We start from the raw sequence: 22785 nt of genomic DNA on the forward strand, positions 1-22785 counted from the left end.
AAATGAATGAAAAGTGACTGAAGTGGGCAAAAAAAAGATGGAAAGAGGAAAAAATGTGCAATTCATAGCACAAGGCAGCTAAAAAGGGCGAAAAAATGCAAAGAAGCAGGATAAAAGAGTCTGAAACTGATGAAAAATGGGATAAAAATGGCACTGATGATGGAAAAGTTGCTACAGGACGTGGTGAAAATGGGCTCAGAGCAGCAAAAATTAATTAAAAGTGGCAAAACAATGTAAAAAAGGGGCAAAAATGAAGGATAAAGGGGCACATAGGCATACAACGGAGAAAACTAGGTGAAAGTGGCAAAATGGGTGCAAGTCAAATTATTGAGTTACAGGTGGTCAAAAAGCTGTAAAAAATGAGTAAAAAGTGGCTAAAATGCTGTGAAAAGATGGAAAAGTGAGAAAAAAGGTGCATTTAATAGCAAAAGGCAGCTAAAATTGCAAAGAAGCAGGATAAAAGCGTCTGAAACTGATGAAAAATGGGATAAACATGGCAATAATGATAGAAAAGTTGTGGTAAACATGGGCTAAGAGCTTCAGAAATGGATTGAATATGGCAAAAAAATGTTTTGAAAAAAAGGGACAAAAAATGCAAATAAGGGCAATGGATAGAGAAAAAAATAGATGTTGACAATAATGACCATTAAAACTTACTGTATCAGTGTGGGTGACAAACTGGTTAATGTTATGATTAATGGATCATTTTGAGGTCAAAGTTTCCCTTTTTTAAGGTTTTCTGGTGAATAATATTTCAAATGAAGACATAAAGAGCCACAAATCATCACAGAAGAGCCACATGTGGCTCAGAGCCACAGGTTGAGTAGCACTGGCTTAGAGTGTGTAGTTTTCCCCAGTTTCTTTACAACACATCAGAAGTCTACCGGGGTGGTCAATCATTAACTTACCTCGGTCTGGAGGGACGATGTCCGGGTTGAAGTATCCTTCTTTGCATCTGCAGCAGTACTGGCCCAGACGAAAACCCCGACCAGGAACGGGTACACACTGCAAGAAACACAAAGATCACTCTGACTCTAATTTAGGATTTACTGTGGTCTTATTGTTATATGAGATTAGACCTGGACATTGTAGTTAGTAGGTGGTCTTAGTCTGTAATCAAAGCAGTGAAATTTTGACTGAAATTTAACGTTCAATCCAGATCTTAATGTAGACTGAAATTTGAATCTGGTTTGAGATGGAAAAATGCTGACTCAGTCTGTTTATGTGGGACATCTTTGATTATATCTTGGCCTGTTTGTCCAGATTCAGATCAGACTGTAAAGGAGAGATGCACACCCCTACTGATAATTTCTGTTTTATTTGAATATTTACGGGGAACTGATGGCTCAGTGGTTATGTCTGCATGCCCTGAGAGGTTGTTGATCAAATCGGTCTCTTTCCATGGTTATATCTCTACAAAACAGGCATAAAAGGCCCCAAAAGAACCTGAATAATGATATGATGTAATAAAATAAATTCTATAAATATTTACTCCAGGAAAGAAAGCTGTTTCCAAGGTAACGCCCAGTGATGGAGCTCCTAATAAAGATGAACACTAATGTGAAAGTGTGAGAACAGGAGCCGCTCTGCTGCTGCTTCACTTCCTCAATGAAAAAAGGTTAAAACGAGGGGTCACGTTAGCCTCTCTCACTCTCAAGCTAGCTTCACTTTAGCACATCAGGACACACACGCTGACACACAGTCGGTGTGTGTGTTAATCTAAGCTGAAAGCTAAATGGACACATAATGCCTGGACTGAGAGCATTATCCTTTTCTAGAGAAATCCCACTCTGAAGTGAGCACGCATCCACAGACAGGCCTCTCATAGGTATACAGAACCCCCCACCCCCCACTATCAGCAGCTTTAATGCTACACGCTCAACATTAATGTGATATGGATTACACTGAGCGACCACTTAATTCTCCTCATGGTCACGTCTAACCTTGGTGCTGAAGTCATGGTGAAACGGAATTCAGACGGAGCGCCGGCGCCAACATTATCACAGCTGTTATTAAAGAAACCAACAACTGTAGACCAGAGCTAACCGTGAGACACAAACTGAAGTCTCCCTCTCATTGGCCATGGACGTGGAGTGATGCAGCACCAACCAGGGTCTAAATGATGACCCCCCCTATAGAACTACCAGGGTCTAAATGATGACACCCTTTAGATCTACCAGGAAGAAGCTAAAGGAGTACAACCCAAAGAACCGTCCCTACTGCTTCAGGGAGTCTGGAAATGGGAATCTGGTAGAAGGTGGACGGAACCATGAAGAAAGAAGGATGTGTGAAGATTTAGAAAGAAACCCTCAAACTGGGTCTTGGTCATCTCTTTGTCTTCAACACAACAACCCAAAACATCCATCGCTCCTGGTGAAGAACTACCTCCAGAAGACCAAAGCAAACCTTAGTGACTGGGCTGGTCAAAGCCCTGACTGGAACCCCATTGAAAACCTTGGTCTTTCCATTGAAGACCAAGGTCCATCCCTGAAGACCATCAGATCTGGAGAAGCTGAAGAGATTGGCCAAAGAAGAATGGGCTGAGAACCTGGTATCACTTTCATGAACCACGCTCATGTTCTCCCTCATGACAAACCAGTCACCCCAACACTCATCAGTGTGTTCAGGGCAGCGTCGCCCATAGTTCCTCACTATCTGGTGACCTGGTGCCTCCTCTGTCCAATCAGAGAGTTTGAATCCTCTGTGCCAGGTAGGACAAACAGTACCACGTGGATTTGGGGATTTCAGGACTGTTCTCTTGTGTTTCAGACCTCTGTGCTTGAAGGGGAAGTATGTCAGCAGGGCCGGGATTATCAACATAATCCATCAGATCATCCTCCTGCCCGCCACCCAGAGCAACCATCTTTAAATAGATGGCTGAGATGAGAGGTGGAGGATCGGGTCATACAGACGGGCAGCGGGGAAAAGGGAGAGTGGAGCTGAGACAAGACTGAAGTGTCAAACGAGTGAACATAGAAATGAGGCATAGAAACTAAGAGAGAGCAGTCATGTCGTCCAATAAAAGCCCCTTATGCACACGCTCTCCTCCAGCCGTGTGAAAATGGAAGTGATCAACTGAAAACAGAACAACCACCACCAAGCACAGGGACCCACAAACAGAGCTAAAAAACATGTAAAGTGCTAGCTTTGAGAGCCAAACACATGCTAAAGTGCCCTTTTGAGAGCCAAAACACATGCTTAAGTGCCCTCTTGGGAGCCAAAACACGTGCTAAAGTGCCCTTTTGAGAGCCAAAACACATGCTAAAGTGCCCTTTTGAGAGCCAAAACACATGCTTAAGTGCCCTTTTGAGAGCCAAAACACATGCTAAAGTGCCCTTTTGAGAGCCAAAACACATGCTAAAGTGCCCTTTTGGGAGCCAAAACACATGCTTAAGTGCCCTTTTGAGAGCCAAAACACATGCTTAAGTGCCCTCCTTGTTGGCAAAACACACTAAACTGCCCTCTTGGGTGAAGAAAACACACTAAACTCCAGAAGACCATTAGGACCAAGAAATAGTATGAAACATTACTGTTGCAATGACTTATGTTGGGCCCTTTTTTGATCCATATTGAGCTAGAACTATATCTGACAGAACCAGTTTGGATTATCTGGTGCTAATATGGTGTTAAAATGCACTAGAATACAGGAAATGGCATCCACTTCATTGAAAATGTTCTGGTGGAAGACCCCCAGACCCCCTAGGGATTTATTTATTTATTTCTGTGTGTTCTCTACAGTCCAACGTTGAATCTACACAGTTCATGTGGATGCTGATCCTAACTACAAACTAACTTGAGTAGTCTGTCTAGTTAGTCTGCTTTAAGGCTCTATAATGTGCCATTTGTAGAACATATCAACATGTCTAAAGTGCCCTCAAAAACACGCCAAACTTAGTGCCATCTTTAGTGACGAGAACACGCTGTAGGTGCCCTTTTTTTCTTTTCGCCCCTGCCCTTGAAAAAGTCTGTGTATGCCACTGGCTAGCTTGTAGCTGGGGCAGGTTGGTCTGTGGGAGAAAAAGAAATCCACGGAACAGCAAATCAAATGCCTTAACACAGTGGTTTTCAAAGTGTGAGACAGGCCTTTCCTGGGGGTTGCCACAGAACTTCAGGGGAGGCGTAGAACCATAAACCAGAAAACAAGGTGATTTGCTTTGCTAACTTCTGCTTTGCATGGAGCAAAATGAATAGATTTGTAGATATTTTAAGGACTATATCATAGAATCAGATATTCAAGTTAGGATTTTCCTGCATTGATCCCGATGGTGCTCGAGTCACAGGGTTTAATTTGCAAAGATGTATAAGCCAATGAAAGCATGAGGCTGTGTAAACCTTGGGGTCTTCTTAAGACTGAGCAAGAAGTCTAGTGACCAAACTAGGGGAATTTTTAACAGGAAGTGAAAGGAATTTCGGTCACTGATCAAAAACAAGTGCCAAGACAGGCTGAAGGTGGAGCATGGTCTGCATCAAATGTAGAGATGAAAACTTACAGTTCCCACTAAATAATAGCGTAGAGCAGCATTACTCAACCCCGCTCAACCAAAGGGCCAAATTGTTGAAAAAAACATCTGCAAGAGCCACAACGAAAGTGCTGAAAAGTGGCAAATATGGGTTAAAGTGGCAATACATAAAAATAAGTTACAGGGGGCAAAATGGTCAAAAAGCAGCAAAAAATGGTGAAAATGGGGCAAAATCAGCATAATATTCCAACTATTTGGTGAAAAGTACCAAAAGTGGGGTAGAAAAAGTGGCAATAAAGGGCAGAAAGGGGCAAAACTTGTTTGAGAACGGACAAATTAGTAACAGGTAGCAAAAATTGTCAAAAAGTGGTAGAAACATGACAAAAAATAGCATTTAATGGCAAAAGGCAGCTTGAATGGGTGAAAAGTGGCAAAAATGTGAGAAATTCAAATAGCAAAAAGCAGGGAAAGAGAGTCAAAAACTGGGTAAAAATGGGCCAAAAGTTGCTAAAAGAAGTGACTAAAGTGGGCTTAATACAGTAAAATGGATTAAAAGTGCAAAAAATTGCAAATAAGGGCAATGGAAATATACAGACGAATTTAAATGTTGACAAAGCCAACTGTATAAGTGTGGGAAACAAACTAATTAATGTGACTTTCAATTGATAATTCCTGGGGTCTAAGTGTCCCTTTATGTAAGGTTTTGTAGGGGAATAATATTTCAAATGAAGACATTAAAGAGCCACAAATCATCACAAATGAGCCACATGTTGAGAATCACCGGTGTAGAGCAGAATAATCAGGTAGCATTGGCAGTAAATCCATTACTGAAACCAAATAACTGATTACCTGGCAAAGACGGATGTTAACGAACTTTTGCAGACCAAAATATCAAACATATAAAAATATTCAAAATGTTTAAAATTAGACATACATTTTTGAAAATATGGTTAAACTGAATCTTTCTGGGGTTGGGGGTCCACCAAACGAACAAATGTTCTCTTAGGGGAGGCTCACTCTCACACTTTGAAAACACCTGCCCTAACAGATCCATGGAGTGTGTACAGCAAGCATGCAATGCTGTGCAATGCGACATAATGTTGCGTGCTGTTAGACCTGATGTGATGACCTTTATCACTGACCTTTGACCTCCAATATCTGACCAGTTCGTCCATGAATAAGAGTGAACAGCCATGCAGACTTTGGTAAAATGAAGTAAACCAGACCTTCCTTACTCCAGGGCTCACACTACTCTTCTACACAGCAGTGAGGTGTAAACGGACTTTCGGACTGTTTCTGTGTATTTTATTAAAGTTTGTGTGTTGAGCTTCACATCAGAGCCCAGTCAGCTCAGATAATCACTGTTTGATCTGCATCATTAGCAGATGAGACTGGAGGTGATTTAGTCTTTGGCAAAATGGGGATGTCCTGATGGCTGGTTAATCTAAGGTAGAGAACAGCATGTACCGTAAGGTCACAGTCCAAGGTCCAACCATCACACCTCTCCAAGACCCTCTTCTTCTAAACTCAACATCTGTGATACCCAATAAATGAAGACTTAACCCTGACTCTTAAAATTCAAACATCAGTTTACCTCTTTAAACAAACTTTTCTTGAATTAAACTGAGACATTTTACCATTTCATGAAAATTTTAGCTCATTCTGAATTTGATGACAGCAACACATGGACAGGCCATGTTTACCACTGTGTAGCATCCCCTCTTTAACAGCAGTCTGTAAACGTCTGGGAAGTGAGGAGACAAGCTGATGGGAGAGGAGTGTTGTCCCATTCTTGTCTGATGTAGAGTTCTAGCTGCTCAACAGTCCTGGGTCTTCTTTCTGATTTTTCTGGATTTTTTCTGATGCTCCAAATGTTTTCTATCAGTGAAAGGTCTGGACTGCAAGCAGACCAGTTCAGGACCTGGACTCTTCTCCTGTGAAGCCATGCTGTTGTGATGGATGTGGTATGTGGTTTAGCATGGTCTTGCTGAAATAGTCCAGGCCTTCCCTGACAGATACGTTGTCTGGATGGAGCATATCGTTAGCCTCTTAGCATAACTGCCCAGGTCATTTTTGGCCATAGTGTAATTTCTGCCTAACTACTCTCCTAATGCTGCTCTTTCATTGTGCCTTATTGCCTATATCCTCAGCCAATCAGAATGCTTGTTACAGTCAATAATCACTATAAGCCTAAGTCATCTATTGATTATTATCCTTATTATCTTTTAAGACTTTTATTTGTTATGTAGTCCTTGTTGTGGCTTATCTTTTTTAAAGAAACTTGTACACATCGGGTAGAACTGTTACAGTATAAACTAGAAAAGCACTCAGAGAGCACAGACCTCCGCCATTAGCCCTATCTCCCAATACTGAAGGATCTTTTAATAATTCCTGGACCCATGTACCCCCCATCACGGCATTCACCGATTACTCCCTCCCTTCCTAGTGGGGTGGAACACGGTGAGGCAAAGCATTGGCTTCACTACGGGTACCAACAGATGCACCCATGGTCTCTCTGGACGACTGGAAGTCATGACAGAGGCGAATATTCTTCTATTCCTCCCAGCATTGTGAGTATTCTCGCTACAATTCGCTGTCTTGCTCTCTGTTACGCTCCGACTCGTCTCCTCGACCGGGTGTGCGTCTTTCAAACTCTATAAACTCCAAAACTTTGAATATAAACACACCCAAAATGCTGCTGGGATTGAAGTTACTCATGTCCGCCATCTCCTGGTGTAAAGTAGTAACAGCGCAGACCTCCGCCATTAGCCCTATCTCCCAATAGTACAGAATCCTTTAAAAAATTCCTGGATCCAGACAGTGATCCAAATCACTCCCAAAATCTAATCTTCTTTATGCCATTTCTGCCATTTCCTGAAAATTTCATCAAAATCCATCCACAACTTTTTCAGTTATGTTGCTAACAAACAAACAAACTAACCAACGAACAAATGAACAAACCCACCCGATCACATAACCTCCTTGGTGGAGGTAATAAAAAAAAAATCCTTTGTGTTTGCCAAAATATGTGTTTTCTTTTTCTGAAGCCTTAAAATATAACTTAGGAAATATGCTATGAGACTAACGATATGTGTCTCTAAAAGCTCTCTCTACTTTCCAGCATTGATAGTTCCTTTCCAGATGTTAGAGCTGCCCACGCCATAGGCACTAATGCAACCCCATACCATCAGAGATGCAGGCTTTAGACCTGAGCCAGGAGAACAAGCTGGATGCTCCCTCTCATCTTTAGTCCACAGGACACGGTGTCTGTGGTTTCCTCTGGCCACAGAACAGTTTTCCATGTTTCCTCTGGCCGAAGAACAGTTTTCCATGTTTCCTCTGGCCACAGAACAGTTTTCCATGTTTCCTCAGTCCATGTTAAATGAGCTTTGGTCCAGAGAAGACGGACCATGGTGTTTCTGGATCCTGTTCACATATGGCTTCTTCTCTCAATGATCCAGATTTAACTGTCATTGGTGGATGGCATGGCCAACTGTGTTTACAGACAATGATTTCTGGAATGTTCCTGAGCCCATGCAGTGATTTCACTACAGAATCATGCCTGTTTTTAATGCAGTGGCCCCTGAGGGCCCCTTCAGCCTTGCTCTCAGAGATTTCTCCACATTCTCTGAATCTGTTGATGATATTATGGACTGTAGATGGAGGGAGATTCAAATCTTCAAGACTTTGTGTTGAGGAGCATTTTTCTGAAAATTCTAGATGCAGTTGATGCAGATTGATGGTTCTCTGCCCATCTTTACTTCTGAGAGACCCTGCGTCTCTAAAATGTTCCTTTTATACTCAGTCATGACATGTTGATAATTAACCTCATTAGTATTAGTTGTAAAATGCTCCTGCTGTTTTCATTAGTACCACTTACTTTTCCAGCCTTTTGTTGCCCTGTCCCTACTTTTTTGAGAAAATAAGCTATTTTTCATGAAATGAAATGAAAAAAATATCTCGGTCAGTGGATTCATGGGCGAGAGAATGTGCAACCATGGTCAATCAAAAGCCAGCAGCAAAAAACATGAGGAGGTACAGCAACAGGACAGCAGCTTCCTATAACAGTTGATGCTTCATTATGAAGGCGTCTTTGACTCAACAGCCGTAAACATTACGTCTGCCACAGTGACTTTGTCCTCTTACAACTTTACAAATTAAGAATTTCTCATCTTTGAAAATGTTGGAGTTATTTGAGGTAATGCCAGATCTCATTTAGAATATCGTTCAACCTTTTTTTAATTATCGTAGACATTTCAGTGTAAATTCTGCCTGCAGTGATTTTTCTGTTCCTTGGTTGTTTGGACCAACAGAGACTAAAAATAAAGGGCATCTCCTATAAATCTCTTTACCTCCATGGTGGTGCGGTTGCACTGGTGAGTGTCTGCGAACCAGCTGTCTCCAGTGGTACACTGGTCCAAGTCAATGTCCTGAATGTCGACATCCACACGGATCACACCTCTGACAGAGAAACACAAACAACAACAAAAACACAGACGCATGAAGGGTTAACCAAGGCAGGTATGTGTGTGAAATACCAGCGGACATTCTGGAAGAATCTGATAACGCCATGGCATGATGTTTGGTGTTGTATTACTGTAAAGTGGCAGTCAGCGGTGGACTCAGGATGTCTGAGGGACAGGAGACGAGCACAGGTCTCTGTGGTGGGCACCAGTGTATAAAGAACTGTCCCACACTCAGGGCACAATAGTTAGAAATCCTTGTTCAGATTAATCATGTTTTATTATGTGATAACACCAACTATACCTCTGTAATATGACAGACAGGAATTAACTTTGAGGCCGTTGATTTAACCAGTTTGGAGAAGAACCCCTCTACTGAGGCAGCTAAAACTGGAAAAGTGAAATATGCAGTATTTAAAGGGGCTGGGTCAGGGCAGGGACAGAAATCAGATTTCTTCCACTGAGAGGGCTTCAGTGAGGGCACCTTATGGTCTTCCACCTGAAGTCACTTTAGAGAGCCTAACCCGACCATGTTTTCTCCACACCAAGAACATGGTCATGGACGAAAGTATTGGCACCCCTGGTAATTTCCCAGAAAATACACCATTTCTCCCAGAAATTGTTGCAATTACAAATGTTTTGGTATACATGTGTTTATTTCATTCATGTGCATTGGAGCAACACAAAAGAATAGAAGAAAAAAGACAAAATTGAAATAATTTTACACAAAATGATTGTCCCTCTTTTAAACCTGTGGGTAAATCATTTTATTTCCAGCATGTGATGCTCATTTAAACTCACCTGTGGCAGTAACAGGTGCTGGCAATCTAGAAATCACACCTGGAGCCAGTTAGAATGTCTAAAAGTTGACTCAACCTTTGTGTTGTGTGCCTGTGTGTGTCACACCAAGCATGGAGAAGAGAAAGAAGAGCCCAAAATTGTCTAAGGACTTAAGAAGCAAAATTGTGTAAAAATATGAACAATCTCAAGGTTAAAGACCATCTCCAGAGATCCTGAAATTCCTTTGTCCACTGTGTGTAATATAATCAAGAAGTTTATAACCATGGAGCTGTGGCTAATCTCTCTGGATGTGGACAGAAGAGAAAAACTGACAAAAGAATGCAACGCAGGATAGTTGGAATGGTGGATAAACATCCTCAGTCAACTTCCACACAGATTCAGGCTGTCCTGCAGACTCAGGGTGCAAAAGTGTCAGCTGGGACCATATGTGGTCATCTGAATGAGATGAAGCGCTATGGCAGGAGACCCAGGAGAACCCCACTGCTGACAAAGAGACAGAAAAAAGCCAGACTGAAGGTTGCAAAAATGTACCTGAGTAAGCCTCAATCCTTCTGGGAGAACATTTTGTGGACAGATGAGATTAAGGTAGAGCTTTTTGGAAAAGCACATCATTCTACTGTTTACAGAAAACAGAATGAGGCCTACAAAGAAAAGAACACAGTACCTACAGTCACACATGGTGGAGCTTCAAGGATGTTTTGTGGTTGTTTTGCTGCCTCTGGCACTGGGTGCCTTCATGAAATATAGACTATCAAGAGATTTTGGGCCGCAATGTAGGGCCTAGTGTCAGAAAGCTGGGTCTGGGTCAGAGGTCATGGGTGTTCCAGCAGGACAGTGACCCCAAACATACCTCAGAAAGCACCAAGAAATGGTTGGAGACAAAGCTAGAGAGTTCTGAAGTAGCCAGCAATGAGTCCGGATCTAAATCCCATTGAACACCTATGGAGAGATCTCAGAGCTGCTGTTGAAGAAGCACCCTTCAAATCTGAGAGACCTGGAGCAGTTTGGGAAGAGTGGTCCAAAATTCCAGCTGAGAGGTGTAAGAAGCTTGTTGATGGTTAGAGGAAGAGACTGGTTTCAGTTGTTGTTTTTTTTTTCCAAGGATGTGAAACCAAATATTATGTTGAGGGTGCCAATAATTTTGTACGGCCGGTTTTTTGATTTTTGTGTAAAATTATGTCAATTTTGTCTTTGATTTTTTTGTGTTGTTCCAATGCACATAAATGAAATAAACATGTGTATACCAAAAACATTTGTAATGGCAACGATTTCTGGGAGAAATGGTGTAACAGTAATGGTGTAAAAATTCCAGGGGTGCCAATACTTTTGTCCATGACTGTAAATACTTTAACACTCAAGATGAATCTTGAAACCTTAACGCTGAAAAATAATAACATGGATTAATCATTTCACAAAGTTTGACCACAGTCTCTTCCCGTAGTCCTCCAGAGCTGATGTTTACGTGCCTGAGGGTGAAGAGCTGAACGTGATGATGAGGAGCAAGGCCACCCATAAGGGGGGATAAAGGTGAGAGCTTTCTGGGACCCATGGAGGCCAGCAAAGTCAAGCTCCATTGTAAAGTTAAACGGTGATATCCATATTTATTTCACCTGAATAATAACCACTCCTATGAATGCATTAGGATTATCAATGCCATAGCATATGGCCTTCTTCAAATGTAAACAACATTTTCTCAAAACAGAATTCGCATGAGTAAAAAGTCTCAAAAATGTGTTTCAAGTGGCTAAAATGGGTTAACATTAATTTAAAAGTGTTTACATCAGCACAGAATATGCAGAAGTGGCAAAATGGGCTAAAAGAGGTAAAACAGGCAGGAAAAGTGATGGAAAGGGTTTGAAAAATGGCATGTTGCATAAAGGTGGTGAAATGGGATTAAGAAAGTGAGATAAAAGTAGCATAAAGTAAGCAGAAAGAGGCAAAAATGGATTAAAAGAGTAGTGAAATGGGTTTAAAAAGGGCAAAAAATTAGTCAAAGGTGGCAAAAATGTATTTAATTGGCAAAGATGGGTCAAAAATGTCAACAGGACAGAAAGGGGAGTGGAAAAGGTTTTAAAAGTGGGGAAATGGCTTAAGGATGGCAGAAATTGTTTAAAATGGGCCAAAACTTGCAGAAAAAGTGGTGTAAGTGGTTTTGAATGTGGCCAAATGGTTTTAAAAGTGGCACAGTGGGCACAAAGGTGGTAAAATAATATTACAAATTGCAAAAAAATAGGTTTAAAGTAGCAAAAACAAGCAGAAAAAGAAGTCAAAATGTTTTAAGAAGTGGCAAAAAATGAGGTTATAGTAACACAAAATGGGCAGAAAGTTGCAAAAATGGGTTGAAATGTTAAAATGGGCAGAAAAAGTAGTGAAAGGGTTTTAAAAAGTGGCACTTGGATTAAAAGTGGTAAATGAAAATGTTTAAAATGGACAGCAAGTCTATGTGATTAACTTCAATCCATTGCCCGTAATTATACTGTAATAAAAAATACCATGGCCTTTTTCTTTATGTTGTCACACTTTTATTCTGCATTCAACACAAATCATGTATGAAACCATGTCGCTAATGTTACTGGTTAGACTGAATGTTGCATGGAAATAAATACATTTACTGTTAGATTTCCTATTAAAGCAAAGCACAAAAATAAGTAAATTAGTGTTTGTTGGATTATTTCTGTGGTGTAACAATTCTTCTTGTCAATAAATCGTGATATCCCGTAGTAGCGCCTGTTTATTTCCTTTTAAATGGAGCTACATTTATAAGGATCATCCATTTGTGGGATGAGCAGCAGAGCTGAGGATGTGCCCATGAAAAATGACCCAAATCTTCTCTGCTGGTGACCAGCATGAGGAGGAGGAGCCAGGCTATATGGTTCTTCTACTGAGGCTCTTTTTTGCTCTGCTGCTCATCCCACTAAGGCGTAGTCCTTAAAACTGTGGCTTCATTTAAAAGAGAAATAAGCCGGCTTTCTAATGGTATAAGGTTTACTGACAAGAAGCATTGTTACAACACAGAAATAATCTACTAAACACTCATTTATTTACTCGCTGTACTAAGTTTAGGTACCCTGAGATGACCTGACAGCCCCATAGATATGTAGCTGTGGTGTCTCAGTGGTTGGCTGCTGTGTTGGCAGATTTATCTGACTATTACTGCCTAAAAATAAAAATGACATTAAAAAAAGATACAACTCCTGATGTAATGATGTGTGGTTTAGACCATACATCGATCTTATTTTAGTCTATTTGATGGTCCCGCCCCCTCAGTGCGTCTCTAAAGAGTCTGGTCCTTGTACAGATGTAGTTGACCGTCCCTGCAGTAGTTGAGTTAGTGCGTTTGGGTTCTCATGTTTGGTGTCCTTACCTGAACTCTGGGGTGAGGTCGGGTTTGAGCCCATAGAACGGTGCGGACAGGGTGAGCAGCCACCTGGGCACAAAGCGTCCTTCTTTACAGTCCAGAAAGGGGGCGCTGGCCCAGCGAACCCCACTGCGATTGGTCACGTAGCTGTCGCCCTGCCTCCACTTGGGCGTGTCGAGTGTGCTGAGGTCGTTTAGGAGCAGGCGCTTCGACAGCGCTGCTGTTGGCTGTTTGGACTCTGGGAATTTAAAGCTCCTGAACCAGCTGTCGCTGGGGGCAGGGGCGGGCGGGTGCAGGCTCTCCCAGGCTTTGGATAAATCCTGCAGGATGATGGTCTGGATCTTTGCTGTGGGGTTTCTGGAGGCGCGGAGCACCAGTTGTGGCACGGCCGCCAGTGGGTCAGCGTCAAAGGTGAGCAGGGCCCGCTGGATGAGCAGGTCAGCCTCCAGGAGGGCCCGGACCAGAGCGTGGTACCACTCCATGTCCTCCTGCACCGTGCTCTCCCGCAGGTCGCTTGCCTGGAAAATCATGTTCAGGAAGTTGGCGGTGTTGGCCAGCGCGTTCAGAGCTGGCCTCAGGGGGGCGCTGAAGCTGCCAGGCAGGGACCCCGTCTGTGGTGGGGTACTGTATGGGCGTGAGCAGCGCCCCCCCTCCAGAGTGGCAGGGTCTCCTGTGTACATGAAGGTCTCTGCGGGGGACCAGTCGTCCTCTGGTTCTGTGGGCGCCACTGAAGATGTCGCCGCAGACTCGTAGGGCGGTGGTGGTCTGAAGGAGGTTGGTGGGGTGTCTGAAGGTCTGGTACTGTTCGATACAGAATCAGTGCTGTTGTCCGGCTCCTGGGTGACTCCTGACAGGAAGTCCGGGGTCACTTGGGCCTCAAGGAGGGGAGGGAGTAGGAGAAGGAGAAGAAACTGCACAGGACCCATCGTCAAAAACCTCAGAGGAAGAAAAAGTATAGGAGCGTCTCTTTTTGACCCCTCAGTGACCCCTGAAGACTAAAAAAAGAAGTTGTAGGGCTGGGCAATATGGACCATAAATTATGTTTTTATCGTTTTTAGCTGAATGGTGATTCTTGATGTTAATGTGGATATTTATATCTGTAGAGGTAGGAAACCAAAGTCAGATCCAAATAGCTCACAGGCACTTTTACTGACAGCTGGCTGCACCGTGTCAACATGTGCATTAAAAAATGACGCGAAAACAAATCAAACTCCTTAAATAAGAAGGAGAAATGTGGACGGCCTTACCTATACTGATAAAAACAGTAATTTCTTACCCTACGTCTCATTTGAAAATGCATCTATAAATGCTGAGATCTGGATCCGCTGCCCAGCCCTAGTCACATGTTTGCAGAGCTCTGGACTTTCCTCATGTTGCAGCAGCAGCAGGTGTCTCTGCAGCGCTCGCAGCTCCGTCTGTGCGCTCCACCAACACGCACAACCGTGCTCCAACCTTCACTCCAACTGTGGCATGAAGACGGTACAAAAGCTCGGCGTCCTCGGCATGGGAAACGCGTCAGGACCAGTCTCCGCATCTCTGCAGTCTCTGCTGTGCCTCCCGCCTGCGCTGCCGCTCTGTCCGCCGCGAAAAGTCGCAAAGCAAACGCAGCAAGGGAGGAGGAGGAGGAGGAGGAGGCGGGGGGATGCCTCAAAGTTGGGGGAATCCCGTGGTAGGAGGGAGGAGGAGAGCAGGAAGAGGAGGAGGAGGAAGAGTGTCGTAGAGATGGAGGGATGAAGAGAGAGAAGTCAGCTTTCTTCTTCGCTCTCCGTCCGTCTGCTGCTCTCCTATCTGTTGATCCAAACAGCTTCAAGCTGCTCTGATGGAGGCTTCTGATGCTTGTCCGTCCTCTGTCTCTCACCCCTCCTCTCTCTCTCCCATCATCCCCTCCCCACCCTTCATTCACCCTGTGCCTGTCTCCTCCTCCTCCGTATTGACAGGAAGGTGATGAGAGTGGTACATCTGCTCACAGAGGAGAGGATGATGCAGGCAGAGATCCCCGCTAAGCTCTGCTGCGTTTGGGCTCCATCCTGGAAGGTGGATTAACCCTTTCAGCACTCACACAGAGACCCTGTTTACACCTCACATTAACATCCGAGCTTGGTGTTTAGACTCTAGGTGGCTCCATGAAAGCTAGCTGAGAGCGTACAGCTGTTTCATAATAGCTCAGACTGCAGAGGTGGTCTGGGTGCCTTCATCTGGGCTAGACTGGGAGTGTGGTTCACCAGTAAGCAGAAGGTGTGGCTTACCTTCTTATCTAAGTCTGTACCTCGCTGATTGTGGTTTTGATCTGATCCGTACCCTTCAAGGTTATGAACTAAACAGTGATTCTCTCTAGATTTGGGTGGCATCTTTTATTTAAATCAGTGATACTCATCGTATGGCTCTGGAGCTGTTGTGATGATTTGTGGCTCTATAATGGCTTAATTTTAAATATTATTCACCCAGAAACATTAAAAAAGGAAAAATTTTTACCACTTTAGCACACTGTTGCCCTTTTTCACATTCTTTGCCCTTTTTTGCCCATTTAAGCTACTTTTTGCCATTGAATACCACTTGTTTCCTTTTTTGCCCATTTTTTGCTACTTTTTTCTGCCACTTTTATCCCATTTTTCCCCTTTTTCACATTGTTTGGCCCCTTTTGTCCATTTAGGTTACCTTTTGCCATAAATTACCAATTGTTTCCTATTTTTGCCACTTTTTGCTACTTTTATCCCTTTTAAGCTACTTTTTGCCATTGAACACAACTTTTTCCTATTTTTTGTCCACTTAGCCACTTCTTTCTGCCACTTTTATCCCATTTCTGCCCCTTTTGTCAAGAGTACCTTGATGCAGACAAGATGGCCGACATATATCCTATCCATACCGGAAGTCTCAACCAGAAGTCCGTACGTCTAAGGTTAGGCTTAGGCATTAAATCCAGAGTGGTTAGGTTCAGGGTAAGGCAGTGGGGAAGGTGATATATCTGAGATCCAGCACCAAGGGTTAGGCTTAGGCGCCAAAAAGACTGACAGACACTGACAGCTGAGTCCAACACCAAGAAGAAACTTCCGTTGGGACTTCCGGCATGGATTGGATGTATAGCGACGCCCATGTCAGCCATCTTGACTGCAGTTGGGTCCCTCTCCCTTTTGTCCATTTAGGTTACCTTTTGCCATAAAATACCAATTGTTTCCTATTTTTGCACATTTTTGCCACTTCTTTTTGCCACCTTTCTCCCATTTTTGCCCTTTTTCACATGGTTTTTTTTGGGCCACTTTTTTACTCCTTTTTGCCCATTTTAGTCACTCGTCACACATTTTTTGCCATGTATTTCCCCTTTTGGACCATTTTTTTTGCCACCTTTCACTTATTTTTTTTGTCACTCTTCCTCCATTTTGCTACTTTCTGACCCTTTATTCATTTTTTTCTCCCCATTTTCTCCCCCTTTCACCCATTTTTGCTGCTTTTTGACCATTTTTGTCACCATTAACTTATTTTTATTGCTACTTGAAGCCGTTTTTACCACTTTTGACCACTTTGATCGCGGCTCTCTCAAAGGTATTTTCCAACCATTTGGCTCTTTGGTTGAACTGGGTGGAGTAACACTGATTTAAATACTGTTAAACCTTCCCGAAATGTTCCCATGGCATGCCGTCTTCCTGCCAGGTGTTTAAAAACCACATTATACAGGTAGAAGCAGGTGGGAACAAGCACTTGTCAGCATACTCGTGCAAGCACAGCGAGCCGAGCGTGCCTCCCTGGGCATTTCGTTCAATCCTTTAAATCTTCAAGTCTAAAAATGAAAACAATGACGAAATTCATCACGGGGCTGCAGCCCTGGCTATGGGACAGTAGACTAGCTCTGTACCTTGCAGGACTTCTAAAGGGGTCATAGAAGTTTGCTCATTGGTCTACATGTGTTTTGTAGACTTGGAGAAGGCTCACTATCGTGTCCCACATGGGTCATTTTGGGGGAAGGGCTTGATTATGGGGTCCTGGGCCCTGTTCAACCAAAGTGAGAGCTGTGTCCTCATCCTAGGTACAAAGTCGGACATGTTCGGGGGGCCTTTGCCAGGGTTGCCCCGTGTCTCAGATCCTGTTTGTGATTTTCATGGACAGAATCTTGAGAACCAGGGTTCAGGAGGAGGGTTTGGTGACCTCAGAATCCAATCTCTGCTTTTCACTGATGATGCAGTTCTGACTAGCAGGTAGTTTACTGCAAAGTGGGCATGATGAGGGTCAGCACCTCCACGCCAGCTTTGCAGAAAACAGGGGATCGCTTCATCCAGGTGGGGGGACGGTGTCTCTGTCCCAAGGAAAGGAGTTCAAGTATCTGGGGGTCTCGTTCATGAGTGAGGGTGGAATGAATCGGGGGACCAACAGGAGGATTGGTGCAGCATCAGCAGTGTTGCAGATGTTGTACCGTGCCATTGTGGTAAAGAGGGACCTCAATTTACCGGTCAATCTTCATTCCAAGATCAGAAACTCTGGGTAAAGACCAGAAGAATTCAAGCAGTCCAAGTGAGATTGCTCAGGAGGGTGACTGGGCTCAGCCATAGAGATAGGGTGAATGTGCATCTTGTGCATGGGATTCAGGGTAAGTGGTGTAGCGGTGGCTGCAGAACTGGGTAAAGGTCTAATCTACACCCCAACATTTTCTTGTACCTGTGTTATTGACGGATTTCGTAGACTGCAGCCACATGATCCAGATGACAGAAGAATGTCAGATGTTGGACAGGAAGTGATGAACAGCAGTTATGAATGTAGTAAAGTTAGTCCTTCAAAGCTCTAGGTGGCGCTACACGCTGCAGCTATCAGAACATCTGATTTACCTGGAGAGGAGGTGAACCAGAACAATGACTTAGTCCTGCAGACCTCCTACTACAGGTCTAGACAGATGAAGGGGGACCAGAGTCTAGAGGACTGTAGGGCTGAGATCAGAGTCTAGAGGACTGTAGGGCTGAGATCAGAGTCTAGAGGAGTCTAGGACTGAGCTAAGAGGCTAGCTGAGCCTCTTTAACAGCTTTTCGCCCTTGTTTTGTCACAAACATGCTTTAACGAAACGCTGATATGCTATTGATAAAATAATCCTCGTGAAGTAAGAGTCAGATAAATGATTTGAGATGAACAGAAGGAGCTGACTCCTGTTTGAGAGCCAGTTTCCTTTTTAACTGTTTTTGTTGTAGTTTAATCCACGTTTACAAAGCCAAACTGGTATCAAATGAAGAGTCATTCAGGAGCCAAACTGGGAAAGATCTGGCTTTACTGTGACAAACTGGCCTCAACCAAACCACATGTGAGTGTTGTCTGACACTCATCTGCTGTTTCCCTGTGACATTTAAGAGACTGTGTTTCTAGAATATGTCACTACTTTCAACACTCAAAAATAGCCCAAATTATATTTAGGTTATTTTTCCAATTAGATCTTATGGCACAGCCCTAAACAGCATCAAACTTTGGCATTTTGATGGCTCTTCTCCATGTAGAGATCACTCCTCGCTCCTTTCTGGAGCTCTGTTGGGACATCATCTGCATGCATCCTGTTGTAAACGTTGTTTGCATGTACTAAAGTACCGTCAACCATCAGTATCCCATTTTCCAGCACAGATGTTGATCTAATCAGGGTCACTGATTCACTCCCACATAGAAAAACAACAAGATCTGAATTTCCTGGTTGTAGGTTTTGCAGTGTTGGGGAATCCCCCGTTTGCATATGCGTGCATGTGCTCGTGCACGGCGAGAGGGAGAGATGCTGCATGAGAAGAGTGCGAAAAAAAAGGGAAGAAAGAGGGAGAGAGTGTGCTCGCTGTGAGGAGTGATGCAGACAAGGATCCTTGTTTTGGTGACCATGGCAACCAGTTTCTGAGAATCATCCCCCCATCCCCTCCCTTCACCCTGCACCTCCGATCTCCCCCCCTTTACACGTACACATATATGTAGACAAACACCACTCCCACCTCCCACCCTGGGACTTGACTGCAGAGTGTCGAAGGTGCTGCAGTGGAGCCTGAAGACGGCGAGAGAGAGAGAGAGAGAGAGAGAGAGAGAGAGAGAGAGAGAGAGAGAGAGAGGTGTTCCAGTGTAATCATGTTCCTGTCTTCTGTAGAAACAGAGAAACAAACATGGGAATAAGAAGATCTGCTGGTTTACATGAGACTCTTCCTATGCTGTCCTTAATTTTACCCTCCAGCTTCAGAAAGTTCTTTTTGAAGTTTCAGTTCAGGAGTTGAACCAAACCCTAAAGGTACATTACGTAGACTCTTCATGACTAAACCTTTGATAATATGTATGCTTTAGCTGAGTACTTACAGAGCCTATCAAATTATTCACCCCCTTACATGTTTTACCTTTTTATTGATTTTATAAATCAATCATGGCCAATATAATTTGGCCTTTACATTAAAAAAACCCAAAAGACCTCTTTAATGTCAAAGTGAAAACAGATTTCTACAAAGTAATGCCAACCAAATAAAAATCAGTAATGTAGAATAAGTGAGTGCATAAATATTCCTCCCTCTAGTCAGTCTTTAGTAGAGTCTCCTCTGTCTGCAGTCTCAGCTCTGAGTCTGTGTGGATAGGTCTCAGTCAGGATCAGACATCTGGACTCTGGAATTTTACTCCATTCTTCTTTGACAAACTGCTCAAGCTCTGTCAGGTTGATCAGGGATCAGGAGTGAACAGTCCTTTTCAAGTCCAGCCTCAGAGTCTCTGTTTGATTGAGGTCTGGGCTTTGACTCGGCCGCTCCAGAGCATTCTCCTTGTTGTCTTTAAACCATTTCTGTGTAGCTTTCTCTGGATGCTTTAGCTCATTGTCTTCCTCTTGACCATGGAGTCTCCCACAGTCCTTCTGGTGAACTCTAGTCCAGATTGAATCTGAGTTTTCTTCAACAGTGTCTTTCTCTTTGCCACTCTCCCATAAAGCTCTGACTGCTGAAGAACCCGGCCAACAGTTGTTGTCTGCAGAGTCTCTCCATCTCAGCTGCTGAAGCTTGGAGCTCCTTCAGAGTAGTCATAGGTGTCTTGGTGTCCTCTCTCACTAGTCTCCTTCTTGCACGCCCACTCAGTTTGTGAGGACGGTCTGATCTAGGCAGATTTACACATGTGACATATTCCTTCATTTCTTCATGATGGATTTAACTGAACTCTGAGGGATGTTCAGAGACTTGAAAATGACCCCTGACTTAAACTTTTAAATAATGTTTTCTCTGAGTGTTCTTCTGTCTTCATTGTGTAATGGTTGCCAGGAATACTGATGAGCCAGTGACTGGTGTCTTTATACCACAACCACTGAGAAACATTCACAGCGCTGTAGTTAAGATGTGATCCAGGTGAGTTGTTGGCAGGGAGGATGGGAAATCTTTTTATTCTCTTATCTGCAGCACAAAAGGTTAAATTTTTCTGAGAGTTGAAAGAAGCATGCAGAGATGAATGTTTTTATCCTTCTCCCCCTTTTTCCTACATTTCTGATGCTGTTGTCTTCATTTGTAGAACATGTTTTTGAGAATGTCAAGAAGAGAAAAAAGCACAATATCAGCCAAGATGAGAGATGAGAACAAGCGGTTAGATTCCTTCACGTAAACCCTCCACCAGAGCAGAATCACAGTGTGATGTAATGATGGTGCTGACCTCCACCTCCTGGTTAAATCACAGCAATATTCAGCTGTTGTCAGGGTTGTTAGTTTGATTACTCCACACAGAGCTCAGATATGACTGAACACACTAACACAAGCATAATCTCACCCTTAAACTAACCTGAGACCCAACGTCATCCTAGATTTGAATGATTTATGTAATGAAGGCTTGAACTTTTCCCTCTGTCTTCACTATGAAGGCCTAAAAAACACATTAATGTCCTCGTAACAGGAGTAATACCCCCTTTGCACCCACACACACACACACACACACACACACCCACCCACCCACACACACACACACACACCCCCACCCACACACACACACAGTGAGGATTAATGGCCCTCATCCACTCTCATCATTATCTGTATTCTGCAGCAGCTCCACCCCTGTTGGACGGCCTACAGCGCCATCTGCCTGTCTCACAGCGTTAATGCATCAGCGGTCAGTGGCAGTGGCAGCTCGCACTCAAACTGAAGGCTGAAATAGTTCTTTTCAATCTCTAACTGAGTAAAGGAGCCATGTCAGACATGTTCAGAGCTTTATTTATTATCTCCTGTAGGAAACAGGACAGACGCTGTAAAAGTAAAGTTAGTTTAGAAAATAAGGATGTAACTATTCTAAATGCTAAATTGAACCACTGAGCGTTCACAGTGCATTTTTATTTGTTTTGTCATAAAAGAATTAGGGCTGGACAATTAATCACGAATTAGATTAAATGGTAATATGGCCTAATTGCAAAATTTGTAATATTTCTTGAACTTGAAATGTGTCAAAATACCAGTTTAATTTTTTTTTTTGCAGCAGAGAGATTGATTTAAATTGAGATTGACATAAAAATGATTATCCTCTCCAATATGGCAACTGATATCAAATTTGCAATATGAGCCAAAACAATCAAAATTATATATTCATTTTAAGTCAGTTTTCCCTAGTATATAATACTGTGTAACAGGGGCGTCAAACTCAATCCCAGCAGAGGCTGGATTCTGGATTCAGGTCCAACCTGAGGGCCTAACAGGGTTAACATTTAACCATAAACTGTCAACCTCATTTTAACCAATTATAGAATATGAAAAAACAGCACTGATGATAAATCTTTACAAATTCAAAAAAGTAAAAATGATACGTTTAAAGGCTCAAATCTGAGATAAAAATTCCAATTTATGAGTTCAAAAGTTTAGAGCACGATATTAAAAACAAAAAATAATGTTTTTAAAGAGCAAATATACGAGGAGAAAGTTGAAATTATAAGTTTGAAAGGTGAAAATATGACTCAAAATTTTAAATTGTAAGTCTGATAGTTCAAAATATGGGATTAAAAAGCCAAAAAAAATTAGGAGGGGAAAATGTCAAAATATGAGCTAGAATTTAGAATAATGACTGAAAAAGTTAAAACAACATGACTTAGATTTAAAATTGGGAGTCTTACAGGTCAAAATATGATATAAAAAGTAAAAATTATTCATTTTCAATTTTAAAATATGAGAAAAAACTATGAAATCATGAGTTTAAAAGTCAAAATATTGGTTTAAAAAGCCAAAGTAAGGAGTTGAAAAGGTCAAAATATGATTTGAAATTTAAAATTGTGAATCTAAAAGATAAAAATGTGATATACCAAGTCCAAATTATGGGTTGAAAAGGTCAAAGTATGAAATGAAAAGACAAAATCAGAAGTTTGAGTCTTAATCATGAGATGCAAAATTGAAAATATGAAATAAAGAAACAAATTAATTTCTTTCCCCACATTCTTGATGTTTTCTGAAACATTTCTAACTCTTCACTTTTTCAGATTTTTATCGCTAAACAAGGAAATTTGAAATAATGAAGTTGAAGTTTACATTTTTATAGTGGAGGAAATCTGCAGACCTCAGACTGGTGGGACAGTTAGAATACTAATATGATATGATCTTGTGGGCCGGATATAATCCTTCCATGGGCCGGATTTGGCCCCCGGGCCTCGAGTTTTACACCTATGGTGTACAATATAATTTAGAATGATTTATTGAAAAATATATAAAATGAGGAACATAAAAATAATTGCATATTAAAACGCAATCGCAGTGCTGGGGGGAAAAATCGCCATTAGATT

At 42.5% G+C, this 22785-nt stretch overlaps 1 protein-coding gene across 1 annotated transcript in view; it reads right to left on the minus strand.

The window, feature by feature from the left end:
• gpr179 (G protein-coupled receptor 179) overlaps nucleotides 1-14008 on the minus strand; it is a 34284-nt gene extending 20276 nt beyond the window's left edge. Inside the window, exons 1-3 of the mRNA XM_041786304.1 lie at nucleotides 13089-14008; nucleotides 8813-8921; nucleotides 912-1005 (exon numbers count right to left, since the gene is read on the minus strand). Coding sequence (XP_041642238.1) covers nucleotides 912-1005; nucleotides 8813-8921; nucleotides 13089-14008 — 1123 coding nt within the window. The remainder of the gene's footprint in view (nucleotides 1-911; nucleotides 1006-8812; nucleotides 8922-13088) is intronic.
• Nucleotides 14009-22785: the final 8777 nt, after the last annotated feature.

This window comes from Cheilinus undulatus, linkage group 4 (assembly GCF_018320785.1).
Source record: "Cheilinus undulatus linkage group 4, ASM1832078v1, whole genome shotgun sequence".
Classification (NCBI taxonomy): Eukaryota; Metazoa; Chordata; class Actinopteri; order Labriformes; family Labridae; genus Cheilinus; species Cheilinus undulatus.